Consider the following 26,998-nt stretch of genomic DNA (forward strand, 5'->3'; position numbering starts at 1 on the left):
TCAGATCATGTGATTTACAGTGTTTGTTGACAATGTTTCTGACACCGGTTGCTTGTTGCATTTTATGTTACCTTTGCACAAATAGTTATGCTGAAGAAGTGACATACCCTGTTGACGACACTTCTGGATTAGGAAGACGATTTGATGGCATAGGAGGCCTCAGTGGAGGAGGAGTACATTATAATTTATACCTTTTACCTGAGACTACTGTAGTCTCAGCTTTTACTTTGAAAAAAATCTGCTGATATAATTTAGAATTTTGCTGTTTTTGATTGTCTTTTGATGGTTTTATAATAATAGCAATACTCCTATTGTACGTAGTGTATTTGCGGAACTGAAGCTCTTAGGTCCTTTCTTTACTATTTGCTGACCATAGAACTATGGAAACCTTTTCAAAACCTATTTGATAACAGTGTTAAGGAAATGAATATTCAAACATAATTAGGTATGTCATATCCTAGAAAAATGTCTAAGGAAAAGAATTATATATATTTACAAGCAATTCTCAATGTTTTTGAAAGAGGAAAATCCATAGCTCTATGGTCTGCAAGTAGTAAAAAAATAACAAAAGGACCTAAGAGCTACTGTTCTGCAGCTATACGTAATGGAACTAGATAACTAAACAAAAATTGAGCCTTATAAAAGAGTGAATAATCAATTGTAATAAGATACATACGTACCTTTTCTATAAAAATAACAAAATCACAAACACTTGTCTCAGAAAAAAAACATATAATATACATCTTTATATAACACAGGTTCACATATACAATGTAGATAGGACAAGTGCCTCTGACCCATCTGTGTATCGATTTACTAGTGCTTAACTTACCCGGTACAATAAAAAGTTAAATGGTAAAAATTATGGAATGTACAAGACATGATAAGAATAAGCTGTTAAAAAAGTGTGTAAAATAATTGTTGATTTTATGTTTTAGGCAACATCAGTGCTGTTGCAAAACTACCAAGAACAGCAGAGGAATGAAATATTGGATTATTTATTCAAAGTAAGGTGCCAAATTGAAACACTATAGCAATGAAAATAATCAAATCAAGTTTAAAACTATTGTCATTTGAAAAAAAATGTCAGATTTTTTTTTGGATTTTTTATTTTTTGTGTACTCATTTGTATAAAATAATTAAAACTCAATGATTATCTGTGTTCTTACCCAGATCTTTTATTTAGCATCCAAGTAATTGGGAAAATTTGAAATACCATCTTGTTTCTAAAAATTATAGCATCACATGATAGATAGAGATTATTTTATTAACCAATCATGGTGCCCAAAATTTGAGCTATACAATCAAATGAATTACAAAATAAAGCACAGAAAATGATTAGAATGATTAAAGTACATTTAAACAAAAAACCACATGAATACACATTTACACTAATTAACCTGATATAAACCAAGTTATTGACAAAACATAGTTGTTATGGGTGCCACTGTGACCTGGAGAAATTACATAATTTCTTTATAGTTCTAGGTCTATGGGAGACAACTCCTGATCAATTTTATTTCCTATAATCTATATATATTTTTCTTCTATTTTTTTTACAAACAACAATATGCATCACATGTATATCCTTAACATTATCTTTAAGTGAAAACCAATTCGACAGCATCACATTAAAAAAATATAGCATAACATTACCATGATGCTAAAAGACCACAGAAAGAACAATGGCCCATGGCAAGCTGTCCATTAGATGAAAATATCAACCCCATATATTGACATTAACATGTTCTCATTTTGAATATGTATTGAAGTTGATTCATTGGAGTTTCAAAGATAATACTTTTATACTTTGAAACATCTGATGGATTTGTGCATTGTTATTGAATGAATAGGAAATACAAGTTAGGTGAACAAATTGCTATATACATGATATATTTTCATCTATCATGTATAAGATTAATTCAGGAGCTCTCAGGCTCATTTTAACATAAATATAATAGCAAATGTTGAAATTCTTTATTTGATAAACTGAACGCCTCAAAAACAGGCATTTAAATGAGTTTAAAAAGGGTGTTAAAGCACATAACATACTCGAGCTCATGCAAACAATATATTAAAAACATGTGTGACAATAAAAGACTAGCATAAGTTCATCTTGAACTTAGAATTCCCCTTGGAGGTAGGGATAAGTTACTGTTTTCAATAAAAAAAATTATCAGCATTAAACATCAAGGGAATGAAAAATTCAAAATCCTCCTGCAAATTTGATTGCCACTAAATGTTTACTAATGAGACAGCATTGCAAAACATCATTATACTTAAAAAATGTGGAACATCAAAAACTTCCAATGAATTATAGATTTATAAAACATTGAAAAGTACTATTTTGTTTGAGAATTGAGAATGGAAATGGGGAATGTGTCAAAGAGACAACAACTCGACCAAAGAGCAGACAACAGCCTAAGGCCACCAATGGATCTTCAATGCAGCGAGAAACTTCCGCACCCAGAGATGTGCTTCATCTAGCCTCTAAACAAAAATTATACTACAGTTCAGTGATAATGGACCTAGTACTAAACTCTGAAATATACATAAGAAACTAAAATTAAAAATCATACAAGAATAACAAAGGCCAGAGGCTCCTGACATGACAAAGGTGCATAAATGCGCCTGGGTTAAACAAGTTTTTTGATATCTCAACCCTCCCCTATACTTCTAGCTAATGTAGAAAAAACAAACACACAACAATATGCACAGTAAAACTCAGTTTAAAAGAAGTCTGAGTCCAATGTCAGAATATGAAACAAAAGAAACTAAACAAATGACAATGATACTATCATACATAAATTGACAAAGGACTACTAGCAGTTACTGACATGCCAGCTCCAGACCTCAATTAAAATGAAAGATTATGTCTTCATCATATGAGTATCAAGAACTATCCTCCCGTGAGGAGTATGTTATGTGCTTTAACACACTTTTTAACTATTCATTGTAGTGTTAGCTGTCTTATTTCAGAGATATACGGTAAGTATTATTTTTTGTAACAGCAACCACTTTTCATAAAAAAGGATTTCATTTGAAGATTTATAAGATGATAAAAAGCATAATTTTGTATGATACAGTTGTGTTTTTTTTAAACATAGTAATAGCTGTTTTATTTTTAGCCTAATTTTGGAGCCAGTTTACATCTTCTGAAGGTAGAGATTGGTGGAGATGCTCAAAGCACAGGTACTTTTATTGTCAACTTCTTATCAGATGTATATGTAGGTATATATGCTCTATGGTCGGGTTGTTGTTCTCTGACACATTCCCCATTTCCTTTCTCAATTTTATATGATAGCTTGGATTCTTTGAATATTTGCTGTCTTAAAGTATAGGAATAAAAGGGAAATTTAGTTCAAAACAAAACCATTGGCCATCTTTGTAAAAAGAAACTGTAAGCAAAGTTTAGAATATTGCATGTATTAACTGTGAATTTCATTTTTATGGTAATGAAAAAAGTCTTGATAATATTTTCTTTATTCCTTTATTGCATGAAGCTTAGGGGTGAAAATATTTATAATAGTATTCCATATGATTATTCAAGGAAAGTTGTATTTTTAACGGTTTCTCCCTTACAGAAGATCTCTTGGTGATCAAACGTCTTAAAATGATAGACAGAAATTATCCACCACAATAAATGTAACATTACTAAAATCAGAATAAAACTGTAAATCAGTGGTCATGTTATAAAATTTGTTTTTTTAGAAGGAACAGAGGCTTCCCACATGCACAACAGCTGGGATGAAAACTATAACAGAGGATATGAGTGGTGGTTAATGAAAGAAGCTAAAAAGGTTTAAATATTTTTTATATGTTTACATTGTTTTCTTAAAAATATAGGAAGATGTAGTATGTGTGCCAATGAGACAACTCTCCATGCAAGTCAAAAGATGTAAAAGTAAACCATTATAGGTTAAGGTACAGTCAACACAGAGCCTTGGTTCACACTGAACAGCAAGCTATAAAAGGCCCCAAAAATGATGTGATAAACCATATCATGTATTATACATTGTATATGTTTATTATTAAAAATCTCAACTTACAAAATTTATCTTTAATATTTTAGTTACATGTAGGTATATTTGAAGGCAGATCTAAAAATTGAACTTCCATTGATATTTGACTTTCATATTTGAAATAATTTTTGCATTTAAACCCATTGGATGCAAGTATCTTTTTGAATACTTAAATTTATGGTAAACCTTTTATCCATGAAATCCACAATTAATTAATATACCATGAATAATAATTATTAATTAAACTGATTTATTTTTAGAACAGGTGTTATTTAATGATTTTTTTCCCAAAAATTATATTACTTTGTTCCAAATGTTTCTCTAATTTAAAGTGAATGGTATGGATATTTCTAGATATCTTTTAACTTGATTTACTAATTCCAGAGAAATCCTAATATTTTGTTATATGGACTACCTTGGGCATGGCCAGGATGGATAGGAAATGGAACAAGAGACCCATATACAGACATAGAACTACCAGCTAATTATATCGTCAAATGGGTCCTTGGCGCCAAGAAGTATCATAATTTAACTATTGATTTTATTGGGGTAAATATATAACTATATATAAGTCATAAAATATATTGAATTTATGTATCGGCAAATTGTAATTTGTACTTTACAGCATTAGTAGTTAGCCTAGAAAAACTTTAGAGACATGGTTAACACATAAAACTTAAAACATGAAGGGGGGAATAGAAAATTCCGGTGTAGATGACCATATATATAAGAAAATAAATATGAACTTTTTTAAATTTTCAGCCCTTCATTCCCAGTTTAGATTAATATGTGTTCTCAAATCTTTTGATGTTTTTTTTGGTTTTGCTGAAAGGTGTATTAGGCTAACAGGGGTGTAGAAATGCTATGCCCGACTCACCTGATTCGTACATTTGAACAACCGGACAAGTAATTATTTTTGTCTGGGTTGCCCGTGGACAAGTAAAGAAATATAAAAGACAAAGTTCACATCCAACAAAAATATAGAATTAATTTCAACATGTTCAAAATGTATAAAGATGTTAAATTTATGTAAAAGAAACCAATGGTCAGCGAGTAAAAACACCAATGTTCATGACGATGAATATTACATAATACCGAAAATAGATCAATTAACAAAATAAATAAAAATAAGTACATTGTATGCTAACCCGAGTCGCGTAACATTGCATTGGTTTTGTCCTTTGACACAGGATCGTCGATTAGGTTTTATCCATCATGTACCGGAAATGTCGTTTTATATGATTTTGTATCGAGATTCAGATTGATAGATTGATTTCTAAATACTTTATAAAACACCGGGCAAGCACGGCAAAAAGAGTAATGAGTCGAGTAAAAAACCTAAAACGCAAATGGAGGATAAGGTGTATTAAAAAAAATATGGAAGCGAGAATTTCAGACATCGTGAATATCAGATTGCACCTGGCTATCTAGGATGGAAATTTCGGAAAAAATAAAAAATTTTTTGTCTTTATATTTATAGATCAAAGGTCAACATTATTTGTTGTCAGAGTGGTAAATAGAAGGGACGGTTTAATTGCCCATCACTTAGACAATTAACAAAAAAAAAAAAAAAACACAAAAAAAACCAAGTGTGTCAGTTGAGAGAAACAGCAAAAAATTCAATAGTTTATCCATTATTTAATTTCCATTTCTTCACTCACTGTCCTCTAAATTAGTATATCATTATATGTACCTACTGGCTACAATTTTTATTCAAAAACTGCTGCAAAAATTACCTTTGCATGTCATTTCATTGGTTGGTTTGCTGTAAGGTTTCTGTCCCATAGATGTTAACCTACTTTCCTAAATTTTTACACATAATAAACAAATGGATTTCATTTGTTTGTGATGCAAAACAGTGCTAAGAATCATATATTAACTACAATAAAATACTTCAATATTTATTGGGACCATCAGGGCAAGTAACTTTTTTTCCGGACAAGTGAACTTTACAATTTTACTTGCCCAGGGACAAGTGCCCACAGCAAATATTTCCACACCCCTGGCTAAACATAGGTATTACTTTACAGATTGTGGTGATAAGATTGTTTGAACCTTTTTTTTTATGTATTTTAGATTTGGAATGAACAGGCATATGATGTGAAATATATTAAGGTAATTAAGGACTCTCATAATCTAAAAATCTAATGGACATCTATATCTAGAACTTGAGATACACATGATGGTCATCCAGAAAAGAAAGAAAGCTTTTCAATCTCTAAAGAATTAATACATGTGAAATATTTGTACATATCAATACTAATAATACACTGTATATGAAAATAAGGAGTGATAATGTAATTGCCAATGAGACCTCAAAATCAAAACGTAAATCCTTTCTTTTCAATGTTTGATTTTGAAAAAAGTATTACTATTTGAGAATAGAGAAGTTGTTCTAGTTTTGCAGACATCAATTAATAAAATTCATCTTATAAAATCTTTACTGTCTGCTGGTATCTATTTCTTTAAAGAATGATATACTGAAATGCAATATTTTAGTTCCAGATTCACATTTGGGAGTTATTTATTCAATTCTAACATGACTTCCTTCAAACGCATTGAGTACACACCCGTGGCAAATGTGAATATAATACCTGGGGTGTTCCAATCTTGCTCTCGCTTCAAATGCTTTTTATGAATGAGTTACCTGATGTCATAAAACGACGACGTAAGAATATAAGCATTTTACAGGAAAATACACGCTTGGGAAACCGAAAATCATTGCAACAAAGGAAACATAAACAAACGATGCTAAAATGTGGTATAAGCGATAAGGACATGATGATTGACTTAACAGAACGGGAGCAATTTAAGGATTTAATTTCAATCAGATTGGTATTATAAAATTGGTAATGGAAATGTGGAATATGTCAAAGAGACAACAACCCGACCATATAGCAGACGACAACCGAAGGCCACCAATGGGTCTTCAATGCAGCGAGAAACTCCCGCACCCGGAGGCGTCATTCAGCTGGCCGCTAAACAAATATGTATTGTAGTTCAGTGATAATGGGCGTCATACTTAACTTCGAAATATACACAAGAAACTAAAATGATTATGCATGTCATTTGTAAAAAAAAAGAAAAGATAAATATTTAAAACATTATGACCAGTAACAACTTCAATCATTTAATGACTTATGACAAATTGTTTTCTCATATTTCAGCTGTTGAGGAAAGTCTTAGATAACAACAGTTTACAACATGTTAGGATTGTAGCTGCTGATGGAGGCTGGGGTATTGTCAATGATATTAACAATGACTCAGACCTTGCTAAAGCTATCGACTATATAGGGTAAGGTTATATAATCACTAAAGCTATTGACTATATAGGGTAAGATCATATGATAGAAAAGCTATCAACTATATAAGGTAAGGTTATATAATAGTTAAAGCTATCGACTATATAGGGTAAGGTTATATAATAGCTAAAGCTATCGACGATAAAGGGTAAGATCATATGATAGAAAAGCTATCAACTATATAGGGTAAGGTTATATAATAGCTAAAGCTATCGACGATATAGGGTAAGATCATATGATAGAAAAGCTATCAACTATATAGGGTAAGGTTATATAATAGCTAAAGCTATCGACGATATAGGGTAAGATCATATGATAGAAAAACTATCGACTATATAGGGTTAGGTTATATAATAGCTAAAGCTATCAACTATGTAGGGTTAATTAACAATATATATAGTTCTATTAACCGTTAAAACGATTCAGACCTTGCTAAAGCTATCAACCTTATAGGGAAAGGTAATATAGTTGCATAAGCTATCGTATAGAGTTATATAATATGATATGATATATATGATAGCTAAATTATTGTCAATGATAAGAGCAATGATTCAAACCAAGCTAGAGCTATCGACTATATAGGGTAAGACAATGAGTAAGCTAATTATCTTGCCTACAAGCATATGAACCAGATTTAGCTATAACTAGCACTAATCAGGTTAAGATAATATGATAGCTAAATTATTTATTTATTGTTAATAATATAAGTAATAATTCACACCTAGCTAAAACTATCAACAATATTGAATATGGTCATGAAATATCTAATAATATTGGCTGTAAAGGATGTAGTCTAGATCTAGCTAAAGCTACTGGCTCAAGGGTAAAAAAGCTAGAGCTATCACCTATTAAGGGTAAGATCATGCTGCTTATTTATTTACAGTGTGCATTACCCAGGAACAGAGTCTGTCATGTCAGCTGTTCAGACAGGGAAACAGTTATGGTCATCTGAGGATTTCAGTACATTTAATGACAATATAGGGGGAGGATGCTGGGCAAGGGTGAGTCATGCTTGACCTTGCACTGTTTTAATAGCAATCCTTTTGTATTCAATAGGAATTTAGATATACAGCCTCAATCTCAAGTACAGATTTGTGGCTCTTTTGGATTTTTAAACTGCAGTTAAAAAAAAGGACTTTGAATATTGCAGCCTGTAATGGCAAGAACTGTTATCTTTCAAGTTTAGAACTTATGCTTCTCATTTATCAAAGGACATATTCATAACTGACTCATGATTTGTTTGGTGAAATATTGTTCTACTTTAGAGGCATGATAGATGCTCTAAGATATAATTTGTATTTCATTGAATCCTAATTTTAGAGAGGTGGTCACAGGTGGTTTAAGGATTTTGCTGAGATACTATTCGAGAAATTAAAAACACAACAAAAGAAAATCAATTTGTAGTATTGGAAGTTTTATAATTTGCTCTATTAACATTGTTGTATTTATAGGCATTAATCTTCATTACATATGTTGTTATTTCAGCTCTTGAATCAGAACTATGTTAATGGAAGATTCACAGGGTAGGTAAACTAAGAATATTGGCATCTAATCTATGAGATTTTGTATGTTGAAATCTATGTAATTTATCGTTTCAAAATCTAAAAATTATTGGTGTTTGTACTAAAAAAACAGAAATAATGTCACATCAATGGTTATATGTCCATTGTAATGGATTTTGCTAGTCAATAAAAAAAAATGGTGTACTTTTTTTTTAAAAATATTACCCAGAATGCATTAAATTCTCAAATGTCAATTTGAAAGCATGAATAGAATAGAAGTTTTTGATATACTTCATAACATAACCATGATAGCACATTATAAAAATTTTGTTGAGTAGTTGCAGTAAAACAAATTGTATTTCTTTATAACATTTTAATATAAACAAACATGATAAATATTTGCAAACTTTGTGAAGAAACGTAATAAATTCCAGTTCAAAAATTGTACTTGTGTTTACATCATAGGTAAGGAAGGACATAGTAATATTTTTGTATATGAAATTTATAGTAAAAATAATTGCAATGTTTCCTTTGTAGAACTATATCGTGGAATTTAATTGCCAGTTACTATGATGCTCTTCCTTATGCACGTAATGGTCTTATGACAGCAAATTCACCATGGAGTGGAAGTTATGTGGTCAATAGTCCTATATGGATGTCAGGTATACATACTGAGATTGTACATTGCCATATGCACTATTTGTCAACTTATTCATATATCTGCAAAAACAAATCTTTACTAAATCCACTGAAATAAGAATACACAGTAATTTATTTTTTTAAAACTGTAGGCTATAGGGGCATTAATTGTTACCCGTATTTCTATTCAAACCATTTTCTTTTCTGCACTCGTAACTCCAGTTTGCCTAATGCAAATTTTATTAAACTGGTATGCAATGCTGAAAACCAAACAGACAGAGTACTGATTTGTGAAGTGAGTTATTAGCTGCTGCACTCTAACTTAAGTGTGTCTTGTCCAAATTTTATGGAAATCATACATAAGGCTTAAATTTACAACACACAAACAGAGTTCTTATTTATGTAGTGAGTCATTTACTGTTTTAGAGTAATGCCCCTTTTTACTTGGAAAAATGCAAACTTGAGCTGTAGCATTTCTGTTCTTAGACACATTCTTTTTTATCCATGTAGACATAGTGGACTAATGTCAAAGAAATAAATTGGTGAAAATTATGTATATATATACATAAACCTGGAAAATATTCCTAACAAAAAGTGAAATTGAGAATGGAAATGGGGAATGTGTCAAAGAGACAACAACCTATAAGAAACCTTACTTTTTCAAACTGGAAACAATGAAAATGAATTTAAGAGACTTTTTATGAAACTTCTCACCTAACTTTCCTCCCTAAAAAAATCAAAGTGTTATTACAGTATGCCTTAATTTATATTTCCTATAGCACATACAACCCAGTTTACATTGCCTGGATGGAAATACCTGTCACATGGTAGTGGTGTTGGTAAACTGAAATATGGAGGGAGTTATGTCTCCTTGATCAGCCCTGATGGCAAAGATCTCACAATTGTCATAGAAACCATGGTAAGTATTAAACACGTGGGGGACATATTTTTGAATTAAAATGTAATGATATCTTTCTTGTGATTCCTAATAACCAATATTCATTATGTATGAAACTCGAAAACATTGAACTAAGTAATTAAATGTTTAAAAAATTAAGTAGCAAAAAAAAACATCAGTTTTCACTGTAATAATCTTATACTTAAGGCAGTTCATGACCCTGTTTGAAAAATGTTGTTGAGCCTTCCTTTGAGTTTTTTTATAATGTTTTGGCCAGATGGACAAAGTCCAAACTTATACTTCTTAAATGATTAAATGTTTAGTGTAGACCGTTTTTCATAGTTAAACCTGTCATTTTAATCTATTATCCATATTCATTTTGGTTTCATTGCAGGAAGGTTAATTATAGCAAAGCCAGGATAGTTCTTACAGATAATGAAGCCCTATGATTATATTGTTATTTGAAAATATTAAACATTTACAAAAAATATTCTTGAAAAAAAAATACAACAGGAATTGGATTTTTATATCTTTGCCAATTATTTTTTCAGAGTCATGATCATTCCATTTGTGTTAGGCCACCACTTCCCGCTTATACAGTGGCTCAACAGAATATCACCATAAAACTTGGTGGCAGCTTTGTAAGTGTAAAATATAGGTTATAAAAACAGCTTTTTTTCTTCAGCTGTTATCTGCCCTTTGGTCAGGATGTTGTCTCTTTGACATATTCCCTATTTCCGTTCTCAATTTTATTGTAAGAATTGAAAATTCCCTTGATGGCACCTTTTTTAATATTGAAAATACGAAATATCTTCTTGGTGGCAATTCTTAAGTATTGAAAGTAGAAAATATAACTTTGTAGGCAGCTTGGTCAGAATTGAAAAACATATTTTGATGACAATTTTCAAGTTGAAAAGTCTGCAGGTCTAATATCTGATTTTTAAAGATGACATCTCAAAATCATGCTTTTTTGTCAGTTTATTGTAGACCATATTGGCATGATTGAATACAAGAAGTTTGATAAAGCAAAAATGTAAGACATGATTATGAAAACTGATATCTGACAAACTGATGTAAGGATATGTTAGTTTAATGCAGGTAGCATTTTTGATTTTTCAAATCAGAGGGGACAAAAAAGGGACCTTATCATATCTTTACCCTTTTTACACAGCCAAAAATTACAGCTCAAACTGTCTAAACATCCACTTTCCTTCTTAAAAAAGGCAAGGTGTACTACAGTTATCAGTTTTGACCTGCTTTTATTGCAAATTGAATTCAGTACCACCTCAAAATAATTTATTACATATCCTGATGTGAATTCGATGATTATCCTGAAGGTACTTATATACAATATTCTTCATTTCAGGCTAAAATAACAGAAGTAACAGCATGGTATAGCCAGTTAGGATTTGATGGGAAGAATGATACATTTATGCAAAAAGTCGATATTAAGGTTAGAAATATAAAGATAGTTGTTTATTTACTGGGTAAGCAAATTCAATGTTGATACAATATACAATTAAAAATAACACATTCAGGAAGAAAGAAAGCAAACTTAGCTTATTGTTGTGCTGATTTTTTTAAAACCTTAAAAGGAGAATGTATTAAAAGTCTAAATCTGGAAAACAGGGGAGATAATAAGATAGGATTCAAACCACTATCAAACTGTTTTAATATGGCATAATGTTACATATCATTGATCCTGTATGAATTTTTGATTTAAACATTTGTATAGATTTGTAGAAAACAACCTATATTGGTTACTCTCCTATCAAGCAGAGCAAAACGAGGACTGGAATACAACTTTTTCTCACGCTCATTAACTGTATGAATTTTTGATTAAAACATTTGTATAGATTTGTAGAAAACAACCTATATTGGTTACTCTGCTATCAAGCAGAGCAAAACGAGGACTGGAATACAACTTTTTCTCACACTCATTAACTGTGAAATTTCATAAAAATCCGCTGTCTGAAAAGTTCTCTTGAACCTTTGTCACCAATACAACAATTAATATTAACTTAAAAGAAATCAATACTATTGATATGATGACATTCAATTACTTTATTATCATTTATAACATGATACAGTTGAATTTTAGGTACCAAATGGATTGATACATCTGAGATTAGATGTAGATCAAGTAGTAACCATAACAACAATAAAAGTAGGTCAGAAAGGAAGTTATCCTAATCCACCACCCGGTAAACCATTTCCTGTGCCTTATAAAGAAGATTTTGAAGGTAGTTGTATTGCTTAATGTGAAGTATGCTTCTCAAAGATTGACTTATTTTATATTTTTTAAATTCAACCAAATTCAAAATGTAAATTTAAAGTTATCTTTAGTAGGAATTGTACAGTTAAAGTTTCCATTAATTATTAACATTATGTGCTGCACTTGAATTTGTTTCTTTAAAATATATTGCATGTGATAAGTGTTCAGGTTGCATTTTGTTTTTGGTACATGAGTATGTACTTACAGCCACAATTGCTGGGATCTCAACTGAATTGTATCTTATAATTTAGACATTTTATTGATTCTTGAATGCAAGCTTCATTATCCTTTGAAAGTCAAATGAAGTTTAACCTTTCTGTGTTTCCTAGAAAGGCAGAAAACTGCTCCCAGATAATGATATGACAGCTGCATTCATAGTTTTAATATTAAATATAAAAAGTTGTTTTTGCTTCACTGTAAGAGTACAAACACACTGCATGTTTTCCTTAATAAATATATATAAACTGTCATATGCATGTAGCTGGATAATTTAATAGTAAATTACACTGTTTCATCTGTTTAGCATATGCAGTTTCATCTCAGCCTAAATATATGTCTCAACAATTGGGTGCATTTGAGGTCCAGAAAACTTATGGTGACCATGGGCTAGTTTTAAGACAAGTGGTTCTAGAGACTCCAGTATGGACATGTAAAGCAGACTATTATAACCATACTATAAATGTCATTGGAGATTTTGGCTGGTACGATGAAATCAAAAGATTATATAAGCTTGTTGCAATAGTTGCATGGATATATAAGCATTATTTGATTGTAATCAATTCTTTAGTTTTGACTTTGCCTCTACAGAATTGATTATTAACTTCTATTAAAAGTACCCCTGTATCCATTTTATTTGAAAGTTAAAAAGTTTATCAATGTTTCATTTGTTTAGCATATGCAGTTTCATCTCAACCTAAATATTTGTCACAACAACTGGGTGCGTTTGAGATTCAAAAATCAAATGGAGACCATGGACAAATTTTAAGACAGATGGTCCTAGAGACCCCAGTTTGGTGGTGTAAAGCAGACTATTATAACCATACTCTGAATGTTATTGGAGATTTTGGCTGGTATGGAGAAATCACTCTATTTTCTCGTTTCTATTATATAGCATGAATAACAAAAATATATCAAAAGCTTTGATTGATCATTAGGAATTCTTTAATCTTTAATTGATTATAAACTACTGAAGTACCTTTAGCATCCAAATTGACTTCTTTGTTTCAGTTCTTACTTTAGAAATACTCATCTTTCAGTCTTCATACTTAGTACTTACTTGTAACGATTGTCATACCATAAACTAAGTAGAAATGTAGAAAGAAAATTTTGCTGAAATTATTAGTAGACTCATTACAGGAGTGATTGCCCATTTTTTACCCTTTTTTGTGTTTTTGGCAAAAAGTAAAAAAAGAAACTGATAGCAGAAAAAAATATAGGCAATACAAGATCAATAAAAAGTAGATTTTGGTCATGAGTTATATTCTAGCCTTCATTTTTGGAGAGTGTCCATTGATGAAGATGCACACAGGACACATTTTCTTTAGAGCCTTTAGCTCATTTTAACCCTTGAAAAAAAAAACTTAAAATTTTCTTTTTAACCTCTCTTATTATTATTTTTTTCTTTTATTCCTTGTTTTCTGAGAGCACATTTAATAAATTCTTATTTGCCAGGGGGAAAAGTGGGAATGGAATTGTTTACCTAAGATGTGAGCCTTCAGGCCTAAAGATTTTGATCATCATTATAGTTTTAGGTTCATGGATAATTTCAGACAAAGTAAAGTTTAATGTTTCATGAAACATCTGCATTATACTGATCATTTCTCAATGGCTTCATGTTTAAAAGTAGCAAATTATTATAAGTTGTCTGGAGGTCTAAGAATATGGGAAGGGATAAGATGACACAGGATAAGTTCCTTTCTTGGTTATACCTATTGTTGTGTAGAAAATTGCTTACTAATATGCACAAATATATAAACAGTTTTAATAATATATTGTGTATAAATCTCATGCATGATAAAACTTCTTGTTGAGCAACATTATTGGAACAGAACATTCTTGAGTGAAACTAAATTCTTGTGCAGTACAGTGTTATTTTCTATTTCTCATGTACATAAATATTTTGATAGCTATACAACATAATCATTCCAATTTTCCCCAAACAAAGTAATTTTAAAGATGAATTTATTTGTCAGCTTATGAAGAAGTTTCCCATCCAAATAATTTTGCTCAGCAAGTTGGTGTGTTTGAAGTGAGAAAGTCAGAGGATACACAACATGGAAACATTCTTCGACAAGTAGTTCTACATTCTCCTATTCACTGGTGCCCTAATAATCTAGTGTTTCCTATCAACTTAATTGGAAACTTTAACTGGTATGTTTTGATAATATGACCCTGTTCTGACCTCATTTTTGCCCAGCACTCTTTACCATTAAAATTATTGATCAAAATCCCCTTGCACCATTTATTATATTAAGACTTATAAGTATATAAGTCATGTTTATGTTGTTAAATTGTTGCTATAGACTTATCTATAAGACAGTTATTTTTAGTTCTGATTTTCAAGGTTTTTGATTGGCTGTTAATTAATTATGACATCATTGATCGTTTAACATTGTTACTGCCAGGTCTTGTGTCTTATCAAAGTTTATACAGCCACCACCATCCCCGCCGCTCTTCCATAAATTTTAGATGTTTTGTTTAGCACATTTAATGTTGCTCTGTTAACATGTAACCTCTTGTGAATATTTTTTCATATATTTATCCTTTTAATTAAGTACATTATCATGATTATTGTGTGTATTTACACTTGTCGACTATATACATGTATCAGGAATGTAAGAAATCTGGTCTTCTTTTATTGAAATATAGGAAAAACAGAAATTTGAAATAATAAAGTTTTATGGCGTTTACTATGGATTCATTTATATCAATGGTACCAATGTTCATGGATGAATGAAAACTTACATGTTTGTGGATATTTGATTTCATGATTTTGCCAAAGTCTGCCTACAAGCCTATAAAATATTTGTGATCAGTTTTACATTTAATTTCGTAGTTCATCTGTACCCACTAAATCCATGAAAATTTGTATCCAGAGAATAATAATGAATCCACAGTATCTTGTCTTAACAGGAACAACATAAAATAATCAGCATATCACTGTCTACAGGAGCACTGTAAACATATTCTATTACTGAACAAAATTTGTGATTTTAGCCTTTGTATAATAGGAACCTCCTTTTAGGACACCTATTGTGCTTCCCTAGCTTTTATATACAGCCTTCATATTGCATAAAGTTTATTTGTTTCTTATGATTTATAAAAAAAACATTGAAACCTTTGGAAATTGTTTCAAACATTATGAGTGTATGGCAGTAAGCAACATTCTAATATTAACTTCAGATTTGCTGCACAACTTTATATGTCTTTATGAGTTATTGTTTAGTTAAGGGAATACGATACAGTAGCAGGGGCAGATAATAACGTTTTCAAAACTGTTCATGTTGTTTTCGCGATGTTGGTAACCAGAACGTTGTAATTTCGCGATGTTTCTAATCAGAACGTTAACATTTCGCGACTTTGCTTGAAAAGAAGTCATATTTCGCGGAATATTCACTGACGTCATTCGATTGCGCGAATTTCAAAAAAGTACCTGCTAAAAAAGTGGTCATGCCGTTTCTAAAAGGCGGAGAAATCCGCCGAAAAGCAGTGAGATTAAAGGAAATACAATAAATCAAATACAATTTTGCATGACGAAATTGAAGAAATGGTGATAGACACAGAAGAGAGTACTGACAGTATAACATGGAAAGACGGAAGAAGAATTGTGGAGCTTTTTAGTCTGGCACTGAATAACTGCCAAAACAGCACGGCCCAGCGGAATCTGCTTAACGTAGAGAAAGAAAAATTTCAAGGAATTGGGGTCTATCTTACTATTCGTTGCTTAAACTGTAACATGCTGAAAAACATTTAACCAATAACACAATTCGGAACAAAACGACCTGCAATATTTAATAATGAGTATTGGTAGCTGCTTAACATCCAGCGGCAAATATATAATTGCATATTTATGACATTCAAATGTTATTTTAATGAAACTTAAAGAATGAGAAAACTTAACGTATGAACCCGTGATTAATGAGAAAAATTTAACAAAATGTATGGCGCGTAGGGTGACCGAATCGGGTTTGGTGTTGAAATCCATACACAAAAGGCATAACTACGGCGTGTTGTACAGCTGTGCAATATTTTTCATGACGAGAACAGTTATTTTCAATTATTGATAATGAATTCGAAGTAAACAATACTATCTTGAATTGAAAAACATCAGAATCAAAATAGTTAAGTTTGTGTCTTTTTTTCTTTTCTTGTTTAGCATTTGGCAGCCTCCAAATTTTACGGAGAATTGTCATTGTAAGGCCAAATTTAGTGTAAACATATTTTATTAATTATATTCAGGTACATACATAGGCATTTACATAATAATACATGTGAAATAATTAATAGGATCCAGAAACAAGCTCTTAGCTTATATTAATCCGTTTCCTAATAAGAACATTTCATATTTAACAGACTATCAATGAAATAACAAAACCGACTGCATGTGCGAGACCCTCATTGGTGGACAAGGTCGCATAACACCCCTATTCGTAAATAAAATAATAAATAAAGAGAGTGTCTCATCCTGTTCTAGACTTGAAATTGGTACATAAAAAAAAAATAGCCGATTTTAATTCGGATATTTTAAAAACATATAATATTGTATGTGTATGTAGAAAAACTGTCAATAAAAGTCCGTTAAAAAAATTTCAAAAAAAAATATATTTGTGTCGTTTTTGGTTTGAATTTAAGCAAAATATTACCAATAGATGCAGAATTGTCACACGTTAGTTTGTTTGTAATTAGTTGTATTCATTTTGTATATGACACTGGATGTAATAGACCAAAACAAGAAAACGCCCGTTCAAATGCTGTTAAAAGGGCTTGTAATTAAATGGTGTCTTTTGGTATCATGTTCATCATATTTGTATTTTGTTCATTGTTTTGTACTTAAATCAGGCCGTAAGTTTCCCGTTTGAGTTGTTTTGCATTTGTCATGTAGGGGCCTTTCATAGCTTACTATGCGGTATGGGTTTTACTCATTGTTGAAGGCCGTCCGATGTACTAGTCGTTTAGCCATTTGGTTTCTGATTGAGATTTGCCTCATTGGTAATCATACCACGTCTACTTATTTGTATAAGCATGTCCCTATTGTACTTCAATGTATTGAGAGATAAAAATTGAAGTATCGGCAAATGTATACTAATTGCAGACAGACAGATAAGAAAGTGTACACACGTTAAAACTCGTCGTATAGTTAGACGATCGGACAGACGAACAAAGTGTTTTCAATATAGCTCTACTTCTAGACAAACAAATACGCCAATATTCATACGTATACGCCGTAAAAAAGGTTATGTAACTTATCTATTGATAAAGACATCGTTCAATATTATTCTCTTATACCGGCTACTGTACTTCCTATGAAATAGTATATTACAACTTCATTTTCGGTCGATTTAGGCAATAATGGCATGATTTAAATTGCACAAAACAGCTCTTATTATAAAACAAGAAGTACTGATTATAATTCAAATTTGAAAGATGACTATCTTTCGAATGTAAAAAAAAGAAAATCAAAGTACGTCGGAACCTTTTAAAGTTGACGATACGGTATCGGTTTTGTCATTGTTTAAGGTTGTACTGTTGTCAATTTATGGTATCGCCTCACTTAATGTATAGTTGGTTCACATTTTGTCATGTCAATAATGTTATCTATCCCCTTACAGTACATGAAGCAATTTAGAACTAATGTCGGACGGAGATGCACCTTTATACTTCTATCAGATTTTCTTTTTTGCCGTATATCTGATAAAGCAATCTGCTAGAATCATTTTTATAGTCTTTTTTTTTTATATTATGAAAAGGTTCCTGTCCAAATTTCGTTTCGTAAATGTTTAGCAAAAATATTTTTCCATTTTATGATTAACCATCTTATAAATTTTTGTATGAACGCTTTGAAAAACACCTGCATATACTTGACATCGAACTCGTGTACGGCGGGAATGATTACACGAGGTTGTTGCGATTAAAACTTAATTTAACGTAATTTATCGCCATACTGACAGACGTCGTAAAAATTAAGGTATATGGCTTTTATTGAAAAAACAAGCACATGGACCCCAATTTTTTTCTTTTGCAATCAATCAAGTACTGTTTCAAGAACACTCCGCCAAAATTTCAGGAAAAAATCAACGATCAAATTTTTTCTGCACTTCCGAAAAGACACAAAAATATGGTCAATTTCTTTATTTCGGATATAGCAATCAAAATCCGGAACATGATGATTTGATTTAACCTTATACTTGTTTCAGTATGTTGATGCCATGAATCAAGGGAATATTTTACAAAAAAACCGGTTAAGTTATGACTTTTCGTTCAAAAGTATTGTTACTTTCTTTAAGAGTCATTATTAATGAAATTTCAGGGATTTTCTTCCAAATATGCAAATTTCGAACCAAATTATCTCAAAAAGTAAGTCATGAAGGTACTTTTTTCTTTGCATATTTGAAAAGTACACATTGAAATTGACCTTCTATCAAAATTTTAAGAAAAAATCAACGAGGGATCTCTACTGTATCGTATGCCCTTAAATGATATTTTAATCAAAATATATTGAATTGGGCAACAGGTTAACCCTTTTAGAAGCCCTATCCACAAATTACAAAGTATAAATAAACTAGTTTTCTGTCTGTAAATTTATCCATTTATATGTCCAGTCAAATTTTCGTTGTTCATACATAAGCTATTTTATGAAAACTCTTTAGATGTTTACATAATTTAAATATCAATGATAGAAAGCACTGTTTGATTTTAACAGCTTTAACTGTTATCACTTTATTGTCATATAAATGAAGTATGTTTGTAGGATATGAAATACTTCACACAATAAATATTTTGTAGGACAGACATTTCTGTATCAGTAGATGTACAGATAGGTAAAGAGAATGGTACGGATGGAGTATTCCTGGCTGCCAGGGTAGATAAAGGAGGATGTCAGTCATTTTATGCCAATGGTGTATTCTTTTATATCTTTCCAGCAACCAAGATGTTTTACTTAACTTATGACTTGTGTAAGTTTTTAGTAGTAATTATTTGATTGTTACTTGTGATTTCACATTGTGTATTTTATTATTTACACATATTTTAATCTTACTACACTGTTCATAAAACTATATGATACATTTGTTTAATGCTGTGCTCTTTTAACAACTTTCCTCTGGGTTACATTTTGCTGCCTTTATCAATAAAATTGAGAATGGAAATGGGGAATATGTCAAAGAGACAACAACTCGACCAAAGAGCAGACAACAGCGGAAGGCCACCAATGTATTTTCAACACAGCCAGAAAATCTTGTGGTGGGGTTAAAATGATTTGTGAGACCTCAACCCTACCCCTATACCTCTAGCCAATGAAGAATAAAGAAACACATATCAATACGCAAAGTAAAACTTAATTTAAAAGAAGTCTGAGTCCGATGTTTAGGAATTTAGGGCCAATAGGGGGGCCAAAAACAAGCATTTTTGTAGTTTCTGGACAATAACTTGTGTGTAAGTTTATGGAGACACAGAAGTATTATACCACAAGGTTCCATATCACAAAAGATAGGCTGAGATTGAGCTTGGGGGTAATTGTCGAATTCATGCAGGAATAAGGGGCAGAAAAATGGCCAAAAACAGGCATTTTTCTAGTTTCAAGACAATAACTTGTGTTTCAGGGTATGGATCTCTCTGAAATTGTACTACAAGGTTCCATACTACAAAGGAAAGGCTGGGATTCAGTGTGGGGGTAATTGTTCCAAGGGGGGATTCAAAAGTTTGGGGGGTTCTAATTTTTTTTAAGGGGTTCAAATGTTTTTTGAAAATTTTCAAGAAGAATTTTTAATTGTACAGTATTGCGCAATAGATTTGTAAGATCTTGACATTCATTTTGTGTCAGAAACCTATACTATGTTAAAAATTTGATCACAATTGAATTCAGACAGTATTAAGCTTGAATATTGTGTCCAAATTTGCCCAAACTGTTCAGGGTTTAACATCTGCAGTCGTATCAGGCTGCACTTAGCAAATCATTTTATTGTGTTTTGGTCTGTTTAACAAACACTTTTAGCAATAGATCAACAATATTTGGTGTATGAAAATATTTTATGATGTACATGTTAGCCTGGAATGTTTTTGTTTTTTTTTTACATTGACCACATTTTTACAGTTCATTGCTCAATTTTGAATTTGTTTTTTTGGTCTATTTTTCTGATACTGTATGCAATAGGTCTACTATATTTGGTGTATGAAATGATTGTAAGGTGTATATGTCTGGCAATTATCATCTGACCATGACCATATTTTTATGGTTCATTGCAATTGGTCAATCTTATGTTTTCCTGGTTAAGTTTGTTTTTAAGATACTTTATGCAAAAGGTCAACTATTTTATTTAAAGCATGTAATGATTGTAAGATATACTTGTCTGTCTGGCAGGATTTATCTGACCTTGATCTCATTTTCATAGTTCATTGATCAATGTTTAGTTTTCCTGGTTAAGTTTGTTTCTTAGATATGCAATAGGTCAACAACATGTATATTTAAAGCATATTTGGTATATGGAATATTTGTATGGTGTACATGTATTAATTTCCAGTTTGATTTATCCAACCTTTAACCTCATTTTCTTGGATTATGTTAAGTTTATAGTACAGCTTTATATTAAGAACTATCAACATAATATCTATGGTTAGTATAGAAGGCGAGACATTTTAGCGTGTGCACTCTTGTTATGTTGGGTGGAGAATTTGATGTTAATGGCAGAAAGTCATTTATAAATTTATTCACAACTGTTTAAGCTCAAGTCAAAGAAATGTATCCCACATCTCCTTTTCATTCATAAGTAAGAACAAAACTGTATGGAAATAATATACAATATGTAGTAAATGTAAAAGAAATTCTTTTAAAAAAAGTTTAAAAATTATGTTCTTTAGTTCTGAATCTACTATTATGCCAAACAAAGAATATTTTTATATGTAAAAAATAAATGTATATGAATTAATCTTATTTGATTAAAAATACACAATCACTATCTGAAGTAAAGTTGTGGGGTTGCTGTCTTATTGAAGTTTACCCAAATCTTATATTCATAAAAAGGAAAGACTTCTGAGATATTAATATTAAGTCACTGTCAGTACACTTAAAACATTTTATGGTACATATATAAAAGACAATATATATGGAATGTTTTAACATCCTGATATGGTCACTTCATACATTGTGGCGTCCTTGCTTTTGCTGCCTTTTGGTTTACTACATCCTATGTAGAGTTGTCCTGTTTGAGAAAATGCAAGAGAAAGTGGGTAGATTATGTTTATGTCACTTGTTTTATAATATGTCATCAGCAGACCAACATTGTTCAGGATATGAAGTGTACAAGTATCCAGATCAGCTACAATTACATTGTCTCTAGGTGTTGTCACTATGCCTGTTGGTTGGAATGGTATGTCCTTGTTGATATCTGTATCTCCTGTATAGATATTGATTATATCACCACCCTGTCCTAACACTACTACTCTGCCCATGTCAGAACTTACACTATCCACCACATGAATATTCCCATTACCAGTGGTGTTTATACTGCTGGGAATAGTGAATATAGGTTTTTTATATTCATCCTGTTCATAGACTCTCTCTTGACCTCCTTTCTTATTCATTATTATTACAACTCTTCTTCCTTGTTTAGGAAAGTCTTTATTAACGCATCCCACTAGAACTTTATTGTCACTGGTGATATGGACTGCTCCGGGAAGGAATGGGTACACATTATATACTGTGTCTGTAAGTTTACCCATATTACTACTGATTTCTTGTAGTCTTGATCCCTCAGTACATAGAAGTAGATTATTTGATTGAGTAACAGCCATACCATAGACCTTAATATCATAACTGGATAGTACCTTTAGTTTTGTTCCATCAGGTTTCACTTTTTGAACTGAACCTAAAGTACCAGAACTTATCCACAAGGACTGATCAGTAGATAAGCATACAAATTTTATAACCTCAAGTACAGTTTGATATTGTTTATTTTTTTCCAGATTGATATGGGGTTGATGAGAGGGATTTTCCTCATATTCCAGCACTCCAATGTTAGACTGAGTGATCTCCCTGGGAATGAAGTTTGGTATAGAGCCATAACTTGATCTTAGTTTTGGCATTTGCATGTCAACAGATTTTTCTAAATTGCTGGCTTCTGTAAAGAACTTGGAGGCATTGCTTATTTGAATGAATTCCTGGACTTTGTTGTTTTTATCATCAGCTTCTTTTAGTATAACTGAGACGGCATTTAAATCAGATTTGATTGTGTTAGAAACAGTGCTTTGATTCTGATCTAACTCATCTCTGAGTTTTTTAAAGTACCTTTCAACTGTTGCCTTGACAGAGTGTTCATGCTCATTAATATATTGCGTAACCTGGTTGTATTTAGTACTTTCTGCCAACAAAAGTTTGCTAATCTGTTCTTTTCTCAAAACTATTTCTTTCCTGTTCTTTTGAATTTTACTTTGTCCTTTTTTCAACTTGTCTATTTTTATATCATATCCTTCCTGAATTTCTGTTAGATCATGTTTCTTGTGAACTTTTGCTACACAGGTTGGACAAACAAGAGTGTCACACGTCTTACAATAAAGACATGTATATTGTCCAGTATGGTCCTGACAGGGAATGTTTGCAAAATCTAGTTCTTCTTTATGTAATCCAATTTCTTTGATATCAATTATCCTGTGATCCTTTGCAGTTTTCACTCTCAAATGTACTTTCTCCTTACAATGATTACACAATAAAAGGTCACAGTCTAAACACTTCCATTTAATGGGTCTATCAGTTTCACATAATCCACAATTTATAGGAATTTGTCCTTTTCTAACTGATTGTGAAAACGCCATTTTTAAGTCCGATACATGTATATTACTTCCTTGATTGTGATCAGGTGATCTCTTTGTTAGCCTTATCCAAGGTTAGATTTTTAAGATATCTTTATCTGTATATACTGTTATATATAGACGTGTAATAGAATATTGCAATTGTCTTCAGTTTAAATTATAGGTTATAGTTCAATGACTGTTTAAAGAGTCTGTTATTTACAGTTTTTAAATAATTGATTATTAGTGAAGTGCACTTATCTACACAATATTTTTTTATCAATTTTAAATGGGTGATAAATACACAGAGGTAAGGTTTTATAAATTTTAAGATAATAGCTGTTTATTTTAGATATCAATTATGGAAAGGATAAAAAATTAAATATTTAAAAAAAGAATAGGTTTACAAATGTATACCGGGTAGGTTCAATTAAAGATTGTAAGAAAACTTTTAAAGACTAACTCTTTAGAGAACAATTGTAGGTTATTCTACCTTTCCAATTAATTGCTGAGAAGAAAATGTGGGTGAAAAATATTGAAATCAGTAATTTTCCTTCCAAAATGAATTTCAGAATTATAGCCGATTCAAAATCGATTTAAGAACAGATATATAGTTAGTAACACCTCGAAAGTAACACATTTCTATGAAAAAAAAGAAATATGTATAACGATTTTAGTTTTACCTGAAGTAACTTTTAGTGTCAAATGAGAGGTTTCTTTACACTAAGTCTATTTTTCTCTAAAATAAGAGATTTGGTACTTCATGAAATTTAAAATTTATGATATTCTGTGTATTTACATATTGAATAAACCTGTTTACAAATATTACACCCTTTGTCAAAATAATACAAATTTACTGCAAATGACTAAGAAAACATTTTGTTTTTATGAATCATTTACTGGAAATAGTAATATTTACCTTTACAGATGAATAAATTCAGATATTTTTTTGTTATTCCAGCAAGAACTCAGTTAGTTGCTAAAGGATCTATATCAAACTTGCAAGATGGATGGAATAACCTTGAACTTATTGTGGAGGTAATATTATATACTTCATAGCTTGGAATGTGTATGCTTTATTTACCTCAGATACATGTTTGTACAAGAGAACAAAAACACAAATGATTATTTTTTGGGGATATAGACATTTTCTTGATTAATCTCCCAAGTAACATCCCTCTGATGTTCATAGTCTCCCAGACATTAGTATATATATTTTTGAATATTACATATTTGCTTTAAGGCTTTAAACTTCATCTTTCATTTAGTGCAAAACTACAGAAACTTCTAAAAAAGCCTCATTTTAAGATTGTGTCTTTAATAAGTAGATATGAGCAAAGTCTAAACCCAAAAACATAGTTTGCGACGATGTTTTTGAAGAATGTGTGTAAAATATCTTTTTGTCTAAGGCTTCCCTCATGTCTATTTTGTTCAAGAACTATGTGTAATATAGTACATTGTACTTGTAGTTCAATATGTCAATTTCCACATGTTTAAGACATAATGATATCAAGAGTGGATCTCATGAAAATTAGTAGCTTTACAGAACATAGAGTGTCCTATAATAGTATTGGTAATTGTTTTTCACATTTCAATGTTTAAAAGTATAGCAGCCTTGTAATAAATATATGTTCTACTTGTCTTTCTTTATTTCAGGGATATCAATTGAGAGGAAGTGTTAATGGCCAGTTAACATTTGAACATGCTATAGACAAAGCTCCTCTGAGTGGTTTTATAGGTATAGGAACATCATCCTATGGTATAGCAGACTTTGATAACTTACATATCTTTGATACAAATAAATCTACAGATATTTCGTATGAAGAACATATTGATGAAACATTGTATTTTGTACCAAAGCATAAACCATAAAAATACAGCTAATTAATGTAAGATTGTTTTATTGATATAGGGTTTGCAGAAAAATATCTGCTGTAATGGGAGATAACTCTTTGGGAAACCTTGAGCGATTTTAAATAATTATATTAATATAATTGGTACATTTAAGTAAAGTAAAAAGTATTTAAATTCATTAGAATTTTTTTGTGTTGGTGCTTTGTGTATTCAACAGCTTTTGGATTTTGAGACAGCTGGTTTTCTTATCCAAATTATGTTTATATTATTTTTTACAAGATTTTTCTTTGAAAACTGGTGCAATGTTTTTTGTGTGAAAGTAACTATTTTTCTGTGAATTTTTTGTTTACATTCCATAATGCTCATTCAGATGTGATAACAATTGATAATAAATATTTTTTACTTTTATACTCCTGTATGTAACAGTTTATTAATTGATTTTCAGGTTGAATGTTTAATGTGCTAAGAATGTTGAGAGTACTTGTTTGTTTGTTTTCAAGTTCATGATATAAAAATATATATTATAATCAGTGGCAAATTTCAGTCTACCTGGTTTAGGCATAATATTATTTCTTTGTTGTGCCTTAGATAGAGCTTTCTTTTGAATAAATGTAATTTATACTTTTCTGCTTTTATAAACAGGAACTATTTTATACATGATTATGAAATCAAAGTTATGAATGAAATATGCATAGTTTATTTCCTGTGAATGGTGAACATGTTTTGCCAACTTTGATGGACAATGTTTGTATATTAAACTAATCAATAGACAACTTTCAAGTTCGATGCATTTCCGTCAAAAGCTCTGGTTTTAGTGAACATCACCTGTGTGTTTAGGGGCCTCATCACTTCCGTTCCCATGTTGAGCGAGTGGTTGGAAAACTATGATACTATATTTCACGAATTATTTGGCAAATTGAATTCTAATAATTGACATTCAGCACTTGTATCATTAGGGAATTGTGATTAAGTACCTACAGAACAAACATTGCTAGTTTATCCTGCACAATGACCATCACTAAGACGCTTGATGAACATTAACAATGCAGGGATACAGGCCACCCCCTCTATCTTGTAAATGACGTCATAAAGGCGTGCATAATTGATGAGTTTTTTCCAGTGATGGATGAACTTGAAAGTGGTCTATTCATTTGTTTTGCATTTTTGTTGAGCCTGCAACTTTTGTTGCAGAAAGCTGAACAAAGGGATAGTGATCCGGCGTCTGCGTTAGCTAACTTCTTAAAACCTTAATATTTTAGAAGGTGGAAGATCTGGATGCTTCATACTTTGTATATGGTTGCCTCATGTTACAAAGTTTCCGTCAGTCACATGTCCAATGTCCTTGACCTCATTTTCATGGTTCAGTGACTACTTGAAAAAAAAAGTTAAGATTTTTTGTTATGTTAAATTCTCTCTTATTATAATTAACAGGATTACTATATTTGGTATGTGCGTACCTTGCAAGTTCCTCATGCCCGTCAGACAGTTTTCACTTGACCTCGACCTCA

At 31.1% G+C, this 26,998-nt stretch overlaps 2 protein-coding genes across 5 annotated transcripts; one reads left to right on the forward strand and one right to left on the reverse strand.

The window, feature by feature from the left end:
* LOC143073355 (galactocerebrosidase-like) lies at positions 1–25,524 on the forward strand. Of its 4 annotated transcripts, none has more exons than XM_076248828.1 (18): positions 1–173; positions 939–1,007; positions 3,129–3,192; positions 3,712–3,800; positions 4,407–4,571; positions 6,099–6,137; positions 7,190–7,317; positions 8,208–8,325; positions 8,810–8,847; positions 9,364–9,488; positions 10,245–10,384; positions 10,915–11,004; positions 11,730–11,816; positions 12,465–12,606; positions 13,162–13,339; positions 19,641–19,810; positions 24,598–24,674; positions 25,293–25,524. In XM_076248828.1, exons 1-18 carry the CDS (start codon positions 33–35, stop codon positions 25,506–25,508), a joined length of 2,076 nt encoding a protein of 691 aa, XP_076104943.1. In that variant the 5' UTR covers positions 1–32; the 3' UTR covers positions 25,509–25,524. The 4 variants fall into 4 exon arrangements, with proteins under 4 accessions (XP_076104943.1, XP_076104942.1, XP_076104944.1 ...); XM_076248827.1 differs by lacking the exon at positions 13,162–13,339 and adding an exon at positions 14,831–15,008; XM_076248826.1 differs by lacking the exon at positions 13,162–13,339 and adding an exon at positions 13,531–13,708 and having other exon boundaries at positions 2–173.
* LOC143073356 (uncharacterized) lies at positions 21,912–23,676 on the reverse strand. The gene has a single exon (XM_076248830.1). The coding sequence runs from the start codon at positions 23,658–23,660 to the stop codon at positions 21,966–21,968; it is 1,695 nt and encodes a 564-aa protein (XP_076104945.1). The 5' UTR covers positions 23,661–23,676; the 3' UTR covers positions 21,912–21,965.
* Positions 25,525–26,998: the final 1,474 nt, after the last annotated feature.

This window comes from Mytilus galloprovincialis, chromosome 4 (genome assembly GCF_965363235.1).
Source record: "Mytilus galloprovincialis chromosome 4, xbMytGall1.hap1.1, whole genome shotgun sequence".
In the NCBI taxonomy this organism is placed as follows: domain Eukaryota; kingdom Metazoa; phylum Mollusca; class Bivalvia; order Mytilida; family Mytilidae; genus Mytilus; species Mytilus galloprovincialis.

Bases quoted from the DNA above. Each gene is read 5' to 3' on its own strand.
- LOC143073356 (XM_076248830.1), bottom strand. From the start codon at position 23,660: ATGGCGTTTTCACAATCAGTTAGAAAAGGACAAATTCCTATAAATTGT.
- LOC143073355 (XM_076248828.1), top strand. From the start codon at position 33: ATGTTTCTGACACCGGTTGCTTGTTGCATTTTATGTTACCTTTGCACA. The intron at 4,572-6,098 runs GTAAATATATAA...TATGTATTTTAG, and splicing joins TAACTATTGATTTTATTGGG to ATTTGGAATGAACAGGCATA. The intron at 6,138-7,189 runs GTAATTAAGGAC...CTCATATTTCAG, and splicing joins ATGATGTGAAATATATTAAG to CTGTTGAGGAAAGTCTTAGA.